This window comes from Pseudophryne corroboree, chromosome 4, assembly GCF_028390025.1.
Source record: "Pseudophryne corroboree isolate aPseCor3 chromosome 4, aPseCor3.hap2, whole genome shotgun sequence".
In the NCBI taxonomy this organism is placed as follows: domain Eukaryota; kingdom Metazoa; phylum Chordata; class Amphibia; order Anura; family Myobatrachidae; genus Pseudophryne; species Pseudophryne corroboree.
In genome coordinates, this window is record NC_086447.1 from 442,236,392 (window position 1) to 442,253,875 (window position 17,484).

General features: G+C 44.2%; 1 protein-coding gene across 2 annotated transcripts in view; it reads left to right on the forward strand.

The window, feature by feature from the left end:
• RNGTT (RNA guanylyltransferase and 5'-phosphatase) overlaps nt 1-17,484 on the forward strand; it is a 945,165-nt gene that overhangs the window by 743,086 nt on the left and 184,595 nt on the right. The window contains exon 14 of one of the 2 annotated variants that reach the window (XM_063916923.1): nt 12,466-12,699. The exons of the other annotated variant lie outside the window; for it this stretch is intronic. Coding sequence (XP_063772993.1) covers nt 12,466-12,694 — 229 coding nt within the window. The 3' untranslated portion in view covers nt 12,695-12,699. Of the gene's footprint in view, nt 1-12,465; nt 12,700-17,484 lie in introns of those variants that run through there. 2 annotated transcript variants of the gene reach the window in all.

The window sequence follows — 17,484 nt, forward strand, 5'->3', positions numbered from 1 at the left end:
GCTGAAGCTGCTGCCACTAGTCATGGCCGAGACGATGAAATGCCAGCAACGTCGTCTGCCAAGGCCGATGCCCAATGGCATAGTACAGAGCATGTCAAAACCAAAACACCAAATATCAGTAAAAAAAGGACTCCAAAACCTAAAATAAAATTGTCGGAGGAGAAGCGTAAACTTGCCAATATGCCATTTACCACACGGAGTGGCAAGGAACGGCTGAGGCCCTGGCCTATGTTCATGGCTAGTGGTTCAGCTTCACATGAGGATGGAAGCACTCAGCCTCTCGCTAGAAAACTGAAAAGACTCAAGCTGGCAAAAGCACCGCAAAGAACTGTGCGTTCTTTGAAATCCCAAATCCACAAGGAGAGTCCAATTGTGTCGGTTGCGATGCCTGACCTTCCCAACACTGGACGTGAAGAGCATGCGCCTTCCACCATTTGCACGCCCCCTGCAAGTGCTGGAAGGAGCACCCGCAGTCCAGTTCCTGATAGTCAGATTGAAGATGTCAGTGTTGAAGTACACCAGGATGAGGAGGATATGGGTGTTGCTGGCGCTGGGGAGGAAATTGACCAGGAGGATTCTGATGGTGAAGTGGTTTGTTTAAGTCAGGCACCCGGGGAGACACCTGTTGTCCGTGGGAGGAATATGGCCGTTGACATGCCAGGTGAAAATACCAAAAAAATCAGCTCTTCGGTGTGGAGGTATTTCACCAGAAATGCGGACAACAGGTGTCAAGCCGTGTATTCCCTTTGTCAAGCTGTAATAAGTAGGGGTAAGGACGTTAACCACCTCGGAACATCCTCCCTTATACGTCACCTGCAGCGCATTCATAATAAGTCAGTGACAAGTTCAAAAACTTTGGGTGACAGCGGAAGCAGTCCACTGACCAGTAAATCCCTTCCTCTTGTAACCAAGCTCACGCAAACCACCCCACCAACTCCCTCAGTGTCAATTTCCTCCTTCCCCAGGAATGCCAATAGTCCTGCAGGCCATGTCACTGGCAAGTCTGACGAGTCCTCTCCTGCCTGGGATTCCTCCGATGCATCCTTGCGTGTAACGCCTACTGCTGCTGGCGCTGCTGTTGTTGCCGCTGGGAGTCGATGGTCATCCCAGAGGGGAAGTCGTAAGCCCACTTGTACTACTTCCAGTAAGCAATTGACTGTTCAACAGTCCTTTGCGAGGAAGATGAAATATCACAGCAGTCATCCTACTGCAAAGCGGATAACTGAGTCCTTGACAACTATGTTGGTGTTAGACGTGCGTCCGGTATCCGCCGTTAGTTCACAGGGAACTAGACAATTTATTGAGGCAGTGTGCCCCCGTTACCAAATACCATCTAGGTTCCACTTCTCTAGGCAGGCGATACCGAGAATGTACACGGACGTCAGAAAAAGACTCACCAGTCTCCTAAAAAATGCAGTTGTACCCAATGTCCACTTAACCACGGACATGTGGACAAGTGGAGCAGGGCAGGGTCAGGACTATATGACTGTGACAGCCCACTGGGTAGATGTATGGACTCCCGCCGCAAGAACAGCAGCGGCGGCACCAGTAGCAGCATCTCGCAAACGCCAACTCTTTCCTAGGCAGGCTACGCTTTGTATCACCGCTTTCCAGAATACGCACACAGCTGAAAACCTCTTACGGCAACTGAGGAAGATCATCGCGGAATGGCTTACCCCAATTGGACTCTCCTGTGGATTTGTGGCATCGGACAACGCCAGCAATATTGTGTGTGCATTAAATATGGGCAAATTCCAGCACGTCCCATGTTTTGCACATACCTTGAATTTGGTGGTGCAGAATTTTTTAAAAAACGACAGGGGCGTGCAAGAGATGCTGTCGGTGGCCAGAAAAATTGCGGGACACTTTCGGCGTACAGGCACCACGTACAGAAGACTGGAGCACCACCAAAAACTACTGAACCTGCCCTGCCATCATCTGAAGCAAGAAGTGGTAACGAGGTGGAATTCAACCCTCTATATGCTTCAGAGGTTGGAGGAGCAGCAAAAGGCCATTCAAGCCTATACAATTGAGCACGATATAGGAGATGGAATGCACCTGTCTCAAGTGCAGTGGAGAATGATTTCAACGTTGTGCAAGGTTCTGATGCCCTTTGAACTTGCCACACGTGAAGTCAGTTCAGACACTGCCAGCCTGAGTCAGGTCATTCCCCTCATCAGGCTTTTGCAGAAGAAGCTGGAGGCATTGAAGAAGGAGCTAAAAGGGAGCGATTCCGCTAGGCATGTGGGACTTGTGGATGCAGCCCTTAATTCGCTTAACAAGGATTCACGGGTGGTCAATCTGTTGAAATCAGAGCACTACATTTTGGCCACCGTGCTCGATCCTAGATTTAAAGCCTACCTTGGATCTCTCTTTCCGGCAGACACAGGTCTGCTGGGGTTGAAAGACCTGCTGGTGACAAAATTGTCAAGTCAAGCGGAACGCGACCTGTCAACATCTCCTCCTTCACATTCTCCCGCAACTGGGGGTGCGAGGAAAAGGCTCAGAATTCCGAGCCCACCCGCTGGCGGTGATGCAGGGCAGTCTGGAGCGACTGCTGATGCTGACATCTGGTCCGGACTGAAGGACCTGACAACGATTACGGACATGTCGTCTACTGTCACTGCATATGATTCTCTCAACATTGATAGAATGGTGGAGGATTATATGAGTGACCGCATCCAAGTAGGCACGTCACACAGTCCGTACTTATACTGGCAGGAAAAAGAGGCAATTTGGAGGCCCTTGCACAAACTGGCTTTATTCTACCTAAGTTGCCCTCCCACAAGTGTGTACTCCGAAAGAGTGTTTAGTGCCGCCGCTCACCTTGTCAGCAATCGGCGTACGAGGTTACATCCAGAAAATGTGGAGAAGATGATGTTCATTAAAATGAATTATAATCAATTCCTCCGCGGAGACATTGACCAGCAGCAATTGCCTCCACAAAGTACACAGGGAGCTGAGATGGTGGATTCCAGTGGGGACGAATTGATAATCTGTGAGGAGGGGGATGTACACGGTGATATATCGGAGGGTGAAGATGAGGTGGACATCTTGCCTCTGTAGAGCCAGTTTGTGCAAGGAGAGATTAATTGCTTCTTTTTTGGGGGGGGTCCAAACCAACCCGTCATATCAGTCACAGTCGTGTGGCAGACCCTGTCACTGAAATGATGGGTTGGTTAAAGTGTGCATGTCCTGTTTTGTTTATACAACATAAGGGTGGGTGGGAGGGCCCAAGGATAATTCCATCTTGCACCTCTTTTTTCTTTTCTTTTTCTTTGCATCATGTGCTGATTGGGGAGGGTTTTTTGGAAGGGACATCCTGCGTGACACTGCAGTGCCACTCCTAGATGGGCCCGGTGTTTGTGTCGGCCACTAGGGTCGCTAATCTTACTCACACAGCTACCTCATTGCGCCTCTTTTTTTCTTTGCGTCATGTGCTGTTTGGGGAGGGTTTTTTGGAAGGGACATCCTGCGTGACACTGCAGTGCCACTCCTAGATGTGCCCGGTGTTTGTGTCGGCCACTAGGGTCGCTAATCTTACTCACACAGCTACCTCATTGCGCCTCTTTTTTTCTTTGCGTCATGTGCTGTTTGGGGAGGGTTTTTTGGAAGGGACATCCTGCGTGACACTGCAGTGCCACTCCTAGATGGGCCCGGTGTTTGTGTCGGCCACTAGGGTCGCTAATCTTACTCACACAGTCAGCTACCTCATTGCGCCTCTTTTTTTCTTTGCGTCATGTGCTGTTTGGGGAGGGTTTTTTGGAAGGGCCATCCTGCGTGACACTGCAGTGCCACTCCTAGATGGGCCCGGTGTTTGTGTCGGCCACTAGGGTCGCTAATCTTACTCACACAGCTACCTCATTGCGCCTCTTTTTTTCTTTGCGTCATGTGCTGTTTGGGGAGGGTTTTTTGGAAGGGCCATCCTGCGTGACACTGCAGTGCCACTCCTAGATGGGCCCGGTGTTTGTGTCGGCCACTAGGGTCGCTAATCTTACTCACACAGCTACCTCATTGCGCCTCTTTTTTTCTTTGCGTCATGTGCTGTTTGGGGAGGGTTTTTTGGAAGGGACATCCTGCGTGACACTGCAGTGCCACTCCTAGATGGGCCCGGTGTTTGTGTCGGCCACTAGGGTCGCTTATCTTACTCACACAGCGACCTCGGTGCAAATTTTAGGACTAAAAATAATATTGTGAGGTATTCAGAATAGACTGAAAATGAGTGTAAATTATGGTTTTTGAGGTTAATAATACTTTGGGATCAAAATGACCCCCAAATTCTATGATTTAAGCTGTTTTTTAGTGTTTTTGGAAAAAAACACCCGAATCCAAAACACACCCGAATCCGACAAAAATAATTCGGTAAGGTTTTGCCAAAACGCGTTCGAACCCAAAACACGGCCGCGGAACCGAACCCAAAACCAAAACACAAAACCCGAAAAATTTCAGGCGCTCATCTCTAGTGATTATTTATCTACCTCTAACAGAAATCACTTTTACTGCATATCCATGCATTCTCCCTGTTATTCCGCACTGTTTACTTAGTCATGGTTATATCTTTGTCATGCCTACATTTTATTCAAGCACTATAAGGAATGTACAGCAGTGCACCATTTGTGACCCTGGGCTGTGTGCCGTCTGAGGTGCGCTTCAAGCTTCCCTCACCCGGTGTGTGTATTAGTGTGATGTGTGTATATGACTTGAGAGCAATCTGGCAGCCCTGACTTGTAGAATGCCAGGGTAGACCAGGCTTATGTCTGAAAGGGGACAACCCGTGAATTTCTTGTGAATGAAGGAGAATTAGCATACGCTAAAACAAGAAAAATTCCACTGTGCTTTCTAATGTTCAGAACTAAGTTAAATGCCCTTAATGTCGAGATAATTAGTATATCAAGTTTTCTGATCATACTTTTTTTTAAGAATTGTGACTTCTAGGTACTGTTGTGGTCTTTTTTCAGTATTGCTTTGGGGCTGTCTCAGTATTGTTAATCCTTAATTTTCCTTTGCCACATAAATCCTTAACGTTCTATTGTTAGATGCCAAAAAGTCTATTTATGAAAACGAGAACTTTGTTCCTGTAGTCCGAAAATCTTATTGTTACCTCAATACAACTAGAATGCAATATCAAGGTATTCAGTAGTAGGTATACAGGGTCTTGTAGAGTAGGGGTGGGCAATAAGTGGCCCTCCAGCTGCTAGTGTGTGAATGTGCTCATGCCATCAGAAATATAGATTGTATATTCCACTAAAGCAGGGACTGATGTGAAATGTGCCCTGTAAAACGCTGGGAAATATTGTGCAGTATATAAATTACTGTTAATAAATAGTTGGCAAATGCTTTCATATATGGATAACTCAGTATGGTGTTTATCTGGAAATAGCGGTAGACCATCTTGGAGGATATTTTCCAACTACTAACTTGACCTGTGTCATGTCTTTTCTGTTTCCCATTCACAATAAAAAAATTTACAAATTGGCAGCTGGAATTTGCATTCTGAGAGATGTTGTAGTGCAAATTGTTTCAACAATCTAATTCCACCTGTTTAAATAGACAAAAGATGTAAATTATCATCTCTGTGGAAATAAATTACTTGTCTTCTGATTGGGATAAGAGAAATGTGAACAAATTTTGGAACCTTCTTGCTATAAAATAATGGTTCGTGGCACGCTCTTTCCCAGCTCACTTGCACTTTATTCTTTGTGTCTTTTTTTTTTCTTTGCTTATTATTTTCTCCATGTTTATTTGACTTCAAAGCATTGTCTATAAATAAACAACCAGTGGGAGTTCATGTTTCTTGATGGTCCTCAGAGAATACAGGGTGGGAGGGGCAAACACAGGGTTTGTAAGGGGGGGGGACACCAGATATGTGAGAAATATTTATTCAGATTTGTCTCTAATCTACTGTCACACTTCACTGCACTCCCAAAATGTATTTGTTTTATCTGGAAAAAAAAAAAGTCTAAAGCATAAAAGCAGAGAAGTTGTATGTGTATTATTTTAATGTAGAGGTTACCCGCCTGGAGATAAAACCATATTATTAGTTGTATATCATTAAAAAAAAAAATATTCGCAACTTCATCCAACTTAACTCACAGATCCCCTAAGTAAAACGAACACAGCAATTCCAGTAGTACAGAAACAATAGTACCCTTGATCTAAACTATGCAACTATACAATACCAATACAATACTGTACAATACCAATACAAATTTTTCCCTCAGTCACCAAGAACCGAGGGAAACATTGGGAGGAAGGGAGACATGGGGGGGAGAGATACAGACACACATGGGGAGAGAGAGGCAGATATAGCGCAGCAGCAGAATGAGATTGGAAAGAAAGGCTTGCAATCAGAGCTTTGAGGTGTCTGGTGGAACAGTTACCTGGAGGTCTCTGGCAGGAGGTAGCGCTATCTCTCCAACCAGGTGCCCCTTGATGTGCGGCTTCGCACAACCTGTAGGCAGAGTTTGGGTACAGGATATCAGCAATCAGGATGCCTGCAGTCAGAATATTGACACTGGCATCCCGACTGCTATAATCCAGCCAAATATGAGCAACTAAACTAGCCCTTACTCTCCTCCTAACCCTCCCTTTCTGCAGCCTCACCATCCCTCCCCTAGTGCCTAACCCTCCCCTGCATACTTATGTTCGATATTCCGGATTCGGCATTCTGACAGGTGACGGGATTCCGGCGCCTGTACATAGGGATGCCAAGTACGTCCCGTAGGCAGCAGTCCAGGCTGTACCCTCAGCCTAGCAAGTCTTAGGCAACAGGAGGGGGGGGTCGTGAGGAGGAAGAGGGGATAGACAGGGAGGAGAGAGCGAGAGGAGCACGCTTGCCTGCCGATTCCATCATATTATTCTACATCTGGGTGCCTATGGGGTTTTGGGCTTGGCGCTACGGATACGAGGTAGAAGGTTGAGAAGGGTGGAGGGGCAGGTTTGTTAGAAATAAAATACAGGTTGAGTATCCCTTATCCAAAATGCTTGGGACCAGAGGTATTTTGGATATGGGATTTTTCCGTATTTTGGAATAATTGCATACCATAATGAGATATCATGGTGATGGGACCTAAATCTAAGCACAGAATGCATTTATTTTACATATACACCTTATACACACAGCCTGAAGGTCATTTTAGCCAATATTTTTTATAACTTTGTGCATTAAACAAAGTGTGTATACATTCACACAATTCATTTATGTTTCATATACACCTTATACACACAGCCTGAAGTCATTTAATACAATATTTTTAATAACTTTGTGTATTAAACAAAGTTTGTGTACATTGAGCCATCAAAAAAACAAAGGTTTCACTATCTCACTCTCACTCAAAAAAGTCTGTATTTCGGAATATTCCGTATTTCGGAATATTTGGATATGGGATACTCAACCTGTACAGCTAATTGGTGGCTGGTCCTTGACAACGTAGTGACTGCGTTACTCTGGCTATGTTTGCCACTAGGAGGGTAAGCCATCTCATTTTGTTCTGCACTCTTTACCATAAAGTCTTTAGCCTTGCTTGACCAGGCTTGAAGGTAAATGTATTCTGTCTCTTTTTGGTGTTTTATAGATTTCATCAATAAATATTACAGCTATTCAAACTACTTGCTCCAGGAAAGATGCCGACAAAAGTGTACTGTATAGATATGCTCTGGATACAATTATACCATATACTTTATGTTGGATTTCTATTAAGAAACGTGCAACTCGAAATACAGACTTCAAAATGTGTGGTGATGCATTTAGTTTTGTGTTCAACGCTAAATGAAAATATGCAGTCTTTATTTTCTTATGCCATGTTACCATACAACCCTGCCAAAAGATTTAGTATTCTGAGCATAAGCACAAATCTTATTCAATGCATGTTTTAGTTTCATAGTTTAGATCCAGGGTAATATTGGTATTGTACTACAGTATTGGAATTGCTGTGTTCATTTTACTTAAGGGGATCTGTGAGTTAAGTTGGATGACGTTGCTAATACATGTTTTTATGATACACAACTCATAATACGGTTTTATCTCTAGGCGGGTAACCTCCACTGAAGGAGCTATTCACTCTACATTAAAGTAATACACATAAACCTTCTGTGCTTTTATGCTTTAGACCTTTTTTTTTAGATTTATTTTCAGATAAAACAAATACATTCTGGGAGTGCAGTGAAGTGTGACAGTAGATAAGAGACAAAATATGTTTTCAAGTACAAATTATTTCAAGCAATCGATATAGTTAGAAAAGACTACTTCATTCCATTACACTGATTTCTATTAAAAAAAAAAGTATTAAATGGAGAGGCCTGTAATGGGTTGTGAGCCTTCTAAAATAGAATGTTTGCTCCAGAAGAGTGATATGAAGTTATTTAAACTAGATGCTATACACATTTTGCAGTACTGCATTATTTACAACAGTAATGAATTTGCAAAGGATTGTTTGTAAATCTGAGCTATTTGTATACTTGTCTCCAGCTGCCATTCTGGATTTGCAAACCTGATCTAGAATGGTTTATACTTCATAATGAAACTAGAATTTACACTGATCAGTAATTCCCAAGTTTTTGTAATATCCATAATAAGAGGATATAGCTGCTTAGTAATCTTATCAGTGGCATTCAACTGTAGCTCATTATGGAGCCTATTCATCCTCTATTATTGGCCCGCTACACATATGGAAATACTAGTCTCCATATTTTTAGTATCGGGCCCATTCATTATTATTATTATTATTATTATTAATAATGATATTTATATAGCACTTTTCTCCTATTAGGACTCAAAGTGCTTTACAATTCTCTTTACAGCTTAAAATACAAAACAAGCTTAACAGTAGATATTAGTGAAATGCTATTAGGGCCCGATGGGTCTGCCCTAGTATTCAGTTTTCAGAGTTTACCTGCAGGAACCAATGCCATCTTCAGATGGCATTGGTTCCTTAAACCCTGACCCTTTCTATGGGAAGGAGGTCCTGGGTTTTGAGTAAGTGTCCGAACGGATTCCTCTGCCACCTTCATACTGGAGGCCATATGGCGGTGTAGGGATTACAGGGACAACTGCTTTTTGCCCTCCAATGATGATCAGGTTTCTTAGGGGTCTATTTACTAAGTCCTGGATGAAGATAAAGTGGACGGAGATAAAGCACAAGCTAATCACCTCCTAACTGCCATGTCACAAGCGGTGTTTGAAAAATAAAAGATAGGAGCTGATTGGCTGGTATTTTATCTCTGGCCACTTTATCTCTACCCAAGACTTAGTAAGTAGACCCCTAAGTCACTGTCATGTATTTGCATAGCTTTTGTGACCACCAGAAGATGCAAGTAAAAATATTTGAAAGGTTTTTCTTCCTTTTACCTTGCAATTGATTGCTTTACATTGACAGCCAATCATGCCTTCATTGTATTCAATAGACCATTCACTGTTTGGTGGTAAAGAGGACGAAGGAAAGCTCAGAAACATATACAGATGTGTCCTCATACATCTTGCTTCAATAAGCCACACAGTGGGAGATACCTGGCATGGGTGAGCTGACTGTTCCCATGCAACTGTAACTCTGTTCACATTGGGTGTTTGTTTTTTTTTGTTTGCATTGCTCGCACAAGCAGACTCTGCTGATTAAAATGATATGCGGCATGTTCTCTGTGAGTCTGCGGCTTTATGTGCATACGAAATGGTACTTTTCATTGTTTTCTTGGAAACACTGTATTGCTGCATTTCGTATGCAGATACAGCCACAGTAGCACACGCAATATGGGGCATGCCGCATATCATTTTAGTCAGCAGAATCTGCTTGTGCGTCCTAGTCACATTGTTTTGTGAATAAGATGCATTTTAAGGAAAAAGTCGCACAAAAAGATGCTCTGCACTACAGAGTCACGCTACGGCATGGCTTAACTAGAAGGGCCGTTAAATATACCAGGAAGCTAGATGTATTGGACATATCTAAAATATTGAAGAAGGTGTTAAAAAAACCTTAATGATCACTCCTCCTTCTCTCCTGGTTAATTTAAGCCTACTTAAGGACTGGTAGTTAAATTTACAAATTGCTGCTTACCATGTTGGTTAGGGGGCTGTACTGTCTCTGGAATTTGAGTTGGGTAGAGCTTCTGAAGTTATATTTGGGTCGGATACTTCCTCCTCATTACTCCATGATTGAGAGAGAATAACTTCGTACCAGGGCTGTCTTTTCATATGGGCTCAATGGGCAGTTGTCCAAGGGCTCCAGGAGTATAAGTGCTCTAGGCTGATAGGTGAGGGTCCCCTTTTTCCTGGGATACCAGATTTTTTTTAAATCGGCCCTGGGGAACCAGAGATATCCGACTTCAAAGCAGTGGTCCCCACCCGAGCCTGTTAATTGCTCTTCCCAGCCAGGTATCTCGGGTTCTGTCTAACTTACAGTGTTTCTGAGGATATATTCCAAAAGTTGGGAATCTCCCCTTTTGGTGGACACTGTCAGTTTGTCTCTACCGTGCCCAGAACCAGAGATATCATCCTTCCAGGAACTGGTCCCTGCTCCAGCTCCACATGCCTTGTATGCAGTTTTATATTTTCATTGGTGGATTGCTCTGGCACCAGAGCTCTGATCCCCAAGTCCCCAGTACCTCCTGAAAGGTGTGGCTCTCTAGTTTTTTTTATTCCTTTGAAAGCTAAGAACTGGAGATATCTTCAGTCAAGTAAGCTGCCCTCCCACTAGAAAATTATGAATATTAGGCCCACTTCACTATCCACCCCTCCCTTGCATATTAACACCCCCTACCACCCTGGAAGTCATGTACCAGGGCCCTTCATTCAGCCCAATACTCCGTTCAACAGTTTAGTGTTCTCTCTCCCGCTCCACTCCCCACCATCTGTGCAGGAAAGGAGTAATTAGTGAAATTACTGCTACAGGTCCTACATGCTGAATGGAAGATAGAACTCCCCCTACCGCCCTTGGGACATCATAGCTGCCACTGATAGCCCCCCCACCCCTATCGCTGGAGGATTGGTAGGGGCCCCAGTGCATTCCTTTGCCCAGGGGCCTACACTGCTGTTAAGACAGCCCTGCTTGGTACAGTATTATAAAATGGGTAGTACAGACACTTCATTATTTCTTATCAGGAGTGTGTTTTATTGTGGTATCAATAATGCTACCTTGAAGTGGTTACATTCCATTGAAGATGGTAATCAAGGACTCATTAGATGGTACCATTCATTTTATTCATTTAAGTCTCTCATCGGACAGGGCTACTTCATCTTCATACAGATTTTTTAATCTACTGTTGAACTGGAGTCTGGGTTTCAGCCTCAGGTGGTCAAGGACGATCCTCTAACAGGAGGTGGCCACATGGGACAGTAACCATCTGCCCTATGTGAGGAAATGGTTAACCTACTTGGATTTGGGTAGTGACTTCTCCCCTCTCTCACATATGGATAATTTATGGCCTATTTAAGGCCTGCTAGTTGAATCATGTCTGTGCTGCAATGGAGGAAGAACCAGTGATCATCTTTATGGTATTCTGTAATCCTGCTATACTGTGGTATTGCTATGCTGATACTACTAGTATTGCTAAGTTGTAGCTGTAACACGCATTATTACTGTTAAAACAATCTGTGTTGCTGTGACTACTTACTAGAGGGCCAGAGCTTATATTTACTTCTGTGTCAGAACACTAATTGAAATTACCCCGCTACTGCATAATGTATTGTATCTACTAAAACAAATGCAAATTAGGTAGAGAGCAACAATGAATAACTCCGACATAACAATTTGTCACAGCTAATGATAATTAAATATAGGATATACAGTATTAATATTAACAGGAATACAATATTATGCAATACAATAATTTAGTTTAGGTTTTAGAGTAAAATGTTAGGTGTCACATTTAATAATAGATTTCCTTCAGTCAAATTAGCGCTTTACATATAATATTTTTTGATTCTCTGAAATGTATATATTGTACATATGCACTACAGTATATATAAGTTTATGAACATTTAGATTCCAATAACTGTACACTGGCCAGTTAATATCTGGAAATGGTTATCTGTTCACCATCAATGGTGCTGATTCATGATTAAGATAGTAAGACCGGAACTTAATGTATTTTGAGTGTCATTAGCCCTATATAAGCAGGGGCTTGGCATATATCTCTCTCTGTGATGCAGATCATTCTCAGTTAATGGTCTAATTGTTGTGTTCGGCATGTCAACATTATGCCTTGGATTGTTTTTTTTTTACTATATAGCAGAACCTTTATTTAGTAATGGATGCTTCAAGAAAATTAAGGAAGAACACCAATACAACACAGCAATATTTATTATATTTATGTAGGTGTTTGTAACCTTTTATTTTCTTCTGTGTGTGTATGTCTGTGTTTTATGTTAAGATCTAGAGCACGTGGGGCATGGCCTAGCTTTGGTGAGAGGAAGACGTGTGTTCCTCCTGAGCTCCTGCACCACGCTCCTTAAAAAAGTAATTTCTCCTCTCCTAGGTGCTGTAATTCCCCTATCGCTGCCCTTACCTACCTCCTACGCTTCTCTGGTACCATCGCCGACAGCACTGCGGAGCCGGGGATCACGCCAGGTGATTTTGCGGGTTGTGGCCTGTCCGCCCTCCTCGACCGGGACCTAGATTTCCCCCCTGCACCCGCCGTGGACTTCCTGTGCAGAGGAGCTCGTGCTGCCGGGACCCCCGCCACCAGCTGGGATTCACGCTTCTGAAGACATCCAAGGTACTGGCTTCATGCTGTGGCTGCGGTCCCCTCACCTCTTCCTGGCGCCTGTCTTCAGCATCCGCCCTGTGTCTGGCGTGGGTCTCTTTCCCTGCTTACTCACCTATTGGGCCTTCAGCCCAGACCTCCTGCACCCTCTGGACACTGCTGCCACCTGTGTTTCTCATCTCCAGCAGACACTGTACACTCCCTGGGCTGCTCCTGCCACCATATTGATTATTATGAACCTGGGATCCTGTGATACCTTGCACTCCTGAGCTCTGGTGGAGGGGTCAGACGCCTCTGTGGTTTCAGTGGACACCTCACTCCCTTACTTTGGGGATCTGACAAGTACCCTCCCATTTCTCCTGCATCCCTGTACTGCTATTTAGATTTGTGCCTGAGAGGGGTAGGATTCACTCCCTTATGCAGTCTCCCACTGAACAATCAGAGTGTGACTTGGGGCTGCTTTGTATTCTGAATTGGACAGTTCCTCTTCACCTCACCTGCAGCGGGAACACCTTGGGTTTCTCTCACAGTGCTATAGTTAGTGCTGGAGCTCCCTCCTATGGTTGTTCTGGATAATTGCTTCAGCACTATACCTCTATCATTGTTTTTTTTATTATACGATATATGGCTGTATATCTGCCTTGTTGAAGATCTGCTGACTGGTGGTACTACCTGTTATCCAGAGCTGTGATATACTCTCTTCGTTTTCGCAACCTATGAACTCTGGCCTTGGTGCTGCTCATGGTCGCGATGGTGTCAGGATGAATAATACCCCATGTCCGGCCTGACCACCTAATAACACGCCTGTGTTGACTCCCACATTCTCTCACTTACCACTCCTTTCCCCTTTATATTGCAACTTTACTGGAGAAGACGGACCTCTTACCTACCTGCTTTCAATATGACGCAAAGGAACAAGAAGGCACTCCAGGCTTCCGCAAACTTCTTTGGCGGCAAAGCTAAGGGTGCCCAGACTCTGATACATTCTCCGGAGTCTCCTTCCTCCCCTCATTCTTCGGAGTTGGGTATTGACCCTCAGATACAGGTAGTGATGTCCGGCCACCTGGAGGGCATGCAATCAGCCTTCAACTGTCTAAAGCTGTCTTGGACTTCAAAACGGAGATTCCCTCGCTTGAAAACCGGCGGGTGCTTTGGAGACTAAGATGGACGATTTATGTTGCTCACAACTGCGCCTAGACAAAGAGGTCTCGAGACTCTACGCTGAAGTTGAGGCTTTGAAGGAGCGCCAGTAGTACCAAGAGAACTGTTCCCTCCGCAATAACTTGCAGATACGTAATGTGGCTGAGTAAGTCCAGAGCTCTACGCTGCCCTCCTTCTTAAAATACCTTTTCTAGCATTTGGTCCCGGCTAAACCGTTGACATCACAACCTCCTCGGGACATTGTAGCCCGTATTCATTATTACCGTACGAAGGAAAAAATAATTGCTTCCATCCGCGATACATCTGACCTATCCTTTCAGGGCATGCAACTACAGATATATCAGGACTTGGCGCCTTTGACCATTCAGGAAAGGCGAGACCTCCAACCGATTACTAGGCTTCTCTGCCAACACCAGATTCGATATCGATGGGGATTCCCCTTCCTGTTGCAGCTCTCTTTTAATGGCATCAATTGTGCAGTTAAGATCCTGGCACAAGGGCAGGAAATGCTTCACAAACTCACTCTCCTCCCAGAGTCATCGTCCTCTTCTCTCAACCCACCTGCCTCCCCAATATCACAACGGCCTTGTCTGCCCCAGTTAGACTGGACAAGAGTGTCCCATCATAGGGACGAAGACTGTGATCCCCCATGATCACCTGCCCCCCTTTCTTCTATTGCTCTCCCTATGCCATTGCATCTATTTGCTGGAGGCTTCCTTTGAAAAGGACTGTCCGTCATTTGTTTTCCAGACCTCTTTCATATCCTTTATATTTTAACATTTGCCTTCTTTTATATGTTGACTTGATATTTTGCTGTTAAAGTTGTATATTCAGTAATAATAGACTCTTTGACAGGTGAGGGCCCTCCATGGTGCTGGTTGACCTGGTCCCCGCTCCGTGGATCCCCTTAGTTTATTTCAGGTCCCCTGTCTGATAGTTTTTATGATGCTTCACCTGTTACGTCTATTACTGTACATTTTTGCCTTCATGTTTCTAGTCACATGATGACTGGTCATCTCGTTAATTGGTTCTAATATATTTGACCAACTATGTTCACCACATGTAGTTGCAACATTACTCCCTTTGCTACCGCCCTCCCCCACTCTTCCTTTCCATTCTCTACCCCCTTCTCATCTTCTTCGTTTCTCACCCCCCCCCCCCCTTTTTCCCTCTTGCTCCCCTTTCTTTTATCTCCTTTTTTGACACATGTTATGTCCCCATTTACTGGGATTGTTATATACTCTCTTGGCCTCAGCCATTTTGTTCTCTGTCAGGCCGCACAGCCTGATATGTTGGTTCGTGCCACTTCCCCCATGCTCCCTTCTTTGATTATTTTGTTGATTGTAGTTTTTCTTTGTTTGGTGGTCCTGTTACTGGCCCCATTACTACAAGATTTCTGCCCGCGTGGGCTCTTTTTTTCTTGTTCTTCCTCGCCTTTTCTCTTTGGCCTTCTTTTTCCTCAATTTCCATTTCCATCTTTGTCCTCGTGGTGGGTTCCAGGTATCCTTCAACTTGCCTTTTTTCTCCTATTAGTGTGTTGGCACCTGGAGGCCTTTTTTTTTTGTACCCACTTTTTTATGACTTTGAGACTTTGTTAATCTGGCCATCATGCCCCTGAAGATATTATCCATTAACGTGAACAGCCTTAACTCCCCCCAAAAATGGACGGTACTATTGGGAGACTGTAGACGTGAGAAGGCTGACGTAGTTTTTTTTCCAAGAAACTCATCTCATGGGCTCCCATACTCAACTCCGTGGTAAACAATTTACTGAAATTTTTTCGCTTCTGCGGATTGTAAAAAAACGCGGGGTTGCTATTTTAATTAATCGTCGCATTCCATTTATACATAGCAAAACTGCGGTGGATCCAGAAGGTAGGTACTTGATGGTTATTGGTACCCTCTGTTCTGAAGTTCTGATGCTTATTTCTGTATATGCTCCTAACCAGGACCAGCCTCCGTTTTTTCCACTCCCTTTTCCGGCACATTGGTAGGGTTGCAGAGGGTCATTTTGTATTGGGTGGGGACTTTAACACCATTCTGGATCCCCTATTAGATAGGACTGGTCCTCCCTTAGCATCTAGAGCTTCACGTACACTTGCAGCCTCCCTCAAATTTCATGATCTACTGGACTCGTGACGTCTCTGCCACTCTGTCGTTAGAGATTACACCCACTATTCGGCCCGCATCAGCACTACACCCAGATCAGTATGTTACAAATCTTTCTCCATTTACTCTAGAATTACGGACACGGGAATGACCCCTTTCACATGGACCAACCATTCCGGTGTTTATATCTTAATAGATCTTTATTACTGCACACACACTGTTCGCAAATGGCGATTTGATGAATCCCTGTTGCTTCACCTGTCAGTATCCACAAAAATATAACTGGCGATAGAACAATATTTTAACGAGAATATCACACCTGACGATTTTCCTGTTATATGGGAGGTTCACAAGGCCACTTTGAGGAGCCTTCTTATGGCATGAACCTCCTCGCTTCGAAAAAAAAGTGATGCAGGAGATTCAATCCTTAGAATCTCAAATAGCTACCCTAGCCGCCCAACATAAACTTTATTCCTGCCCCGCTTTACTTGTGCAACTGACTAATTTACAAGGCCAATTGAACGTGCTTTTTTTTTTCGTGCAGCTCTTATTCTCCAAAAGTTGAATCAGACAAAGCAGACAAATTAGATTCTCTACTAGCAAATAAACTGAGACGTAAACAAGCACTTGGCACAATTGACAAACTGTATTCTCAAACTTTGGGTGAGTTCTCTTATTACCCTAAACAAATAGTTGATGAATTTAAGGACTACTATGGTTCTCTCTATAACTTGATGCCCCTCCCCGCCTGGACTCCCTTCCCTTGACCCCAAGGGATTAAGTTCCTACCTACCCCTTTACCAAGCATTTCTGCTGCCCAATGAGAAACACTGAATCAGGATATCTCAGTAGAGGAGACGATAGCAGCCATGAAGTCCATGTGATCCTAAGCCGCCCCTGGTCTTGACGGCTTCACGGCACACTATTACAAACATTTCACTAAAGTATTGGTCCCTCACCTTGCCTCCCTCTTTAACCAGATCTTGAGGGGCGCATCCTTTGCTCCAGTGACTACTCAAGCTGATATTGTAGTGATCCCTAAACCTGACAGAGACCCCACTCAATGTGGCATTTATAGGCCTATCTCATTACTCAATGTCGATTTGAAAATTTATGCAAAAATTCTAGCTATGCGACTGGTCCCCCTTCTTTCCGTATTGGTACACCCTGATCAGGTTGCTTTTATCCCAGGCCATCAAGCCTCTGATAACACCAGACGGGCCATTGATATTGTCCATTCTATCCATCAATGAAACTCTTCCCTTTTATTAGTCTTGGACGCAGAGCAGGCATTCAATCGCATTTCATAGCCTTTCGCCTTCTCTGTTCTCCAACGCATGGGCTTTTCCAGTAAGCTTTATGATGGTGTCTCGGCATTGTATCGCAACTCCTCAATGTAGGTCTTTGTCAATGGGGTCACCTCATCATGCTTTTAGATACCAGGCAAGGATGCCCACTCTCGCCCTTGATTTTTGCCCTTGTCATGAAACCTTTAGCGGCTACGGTTCATCTCAACACGAAT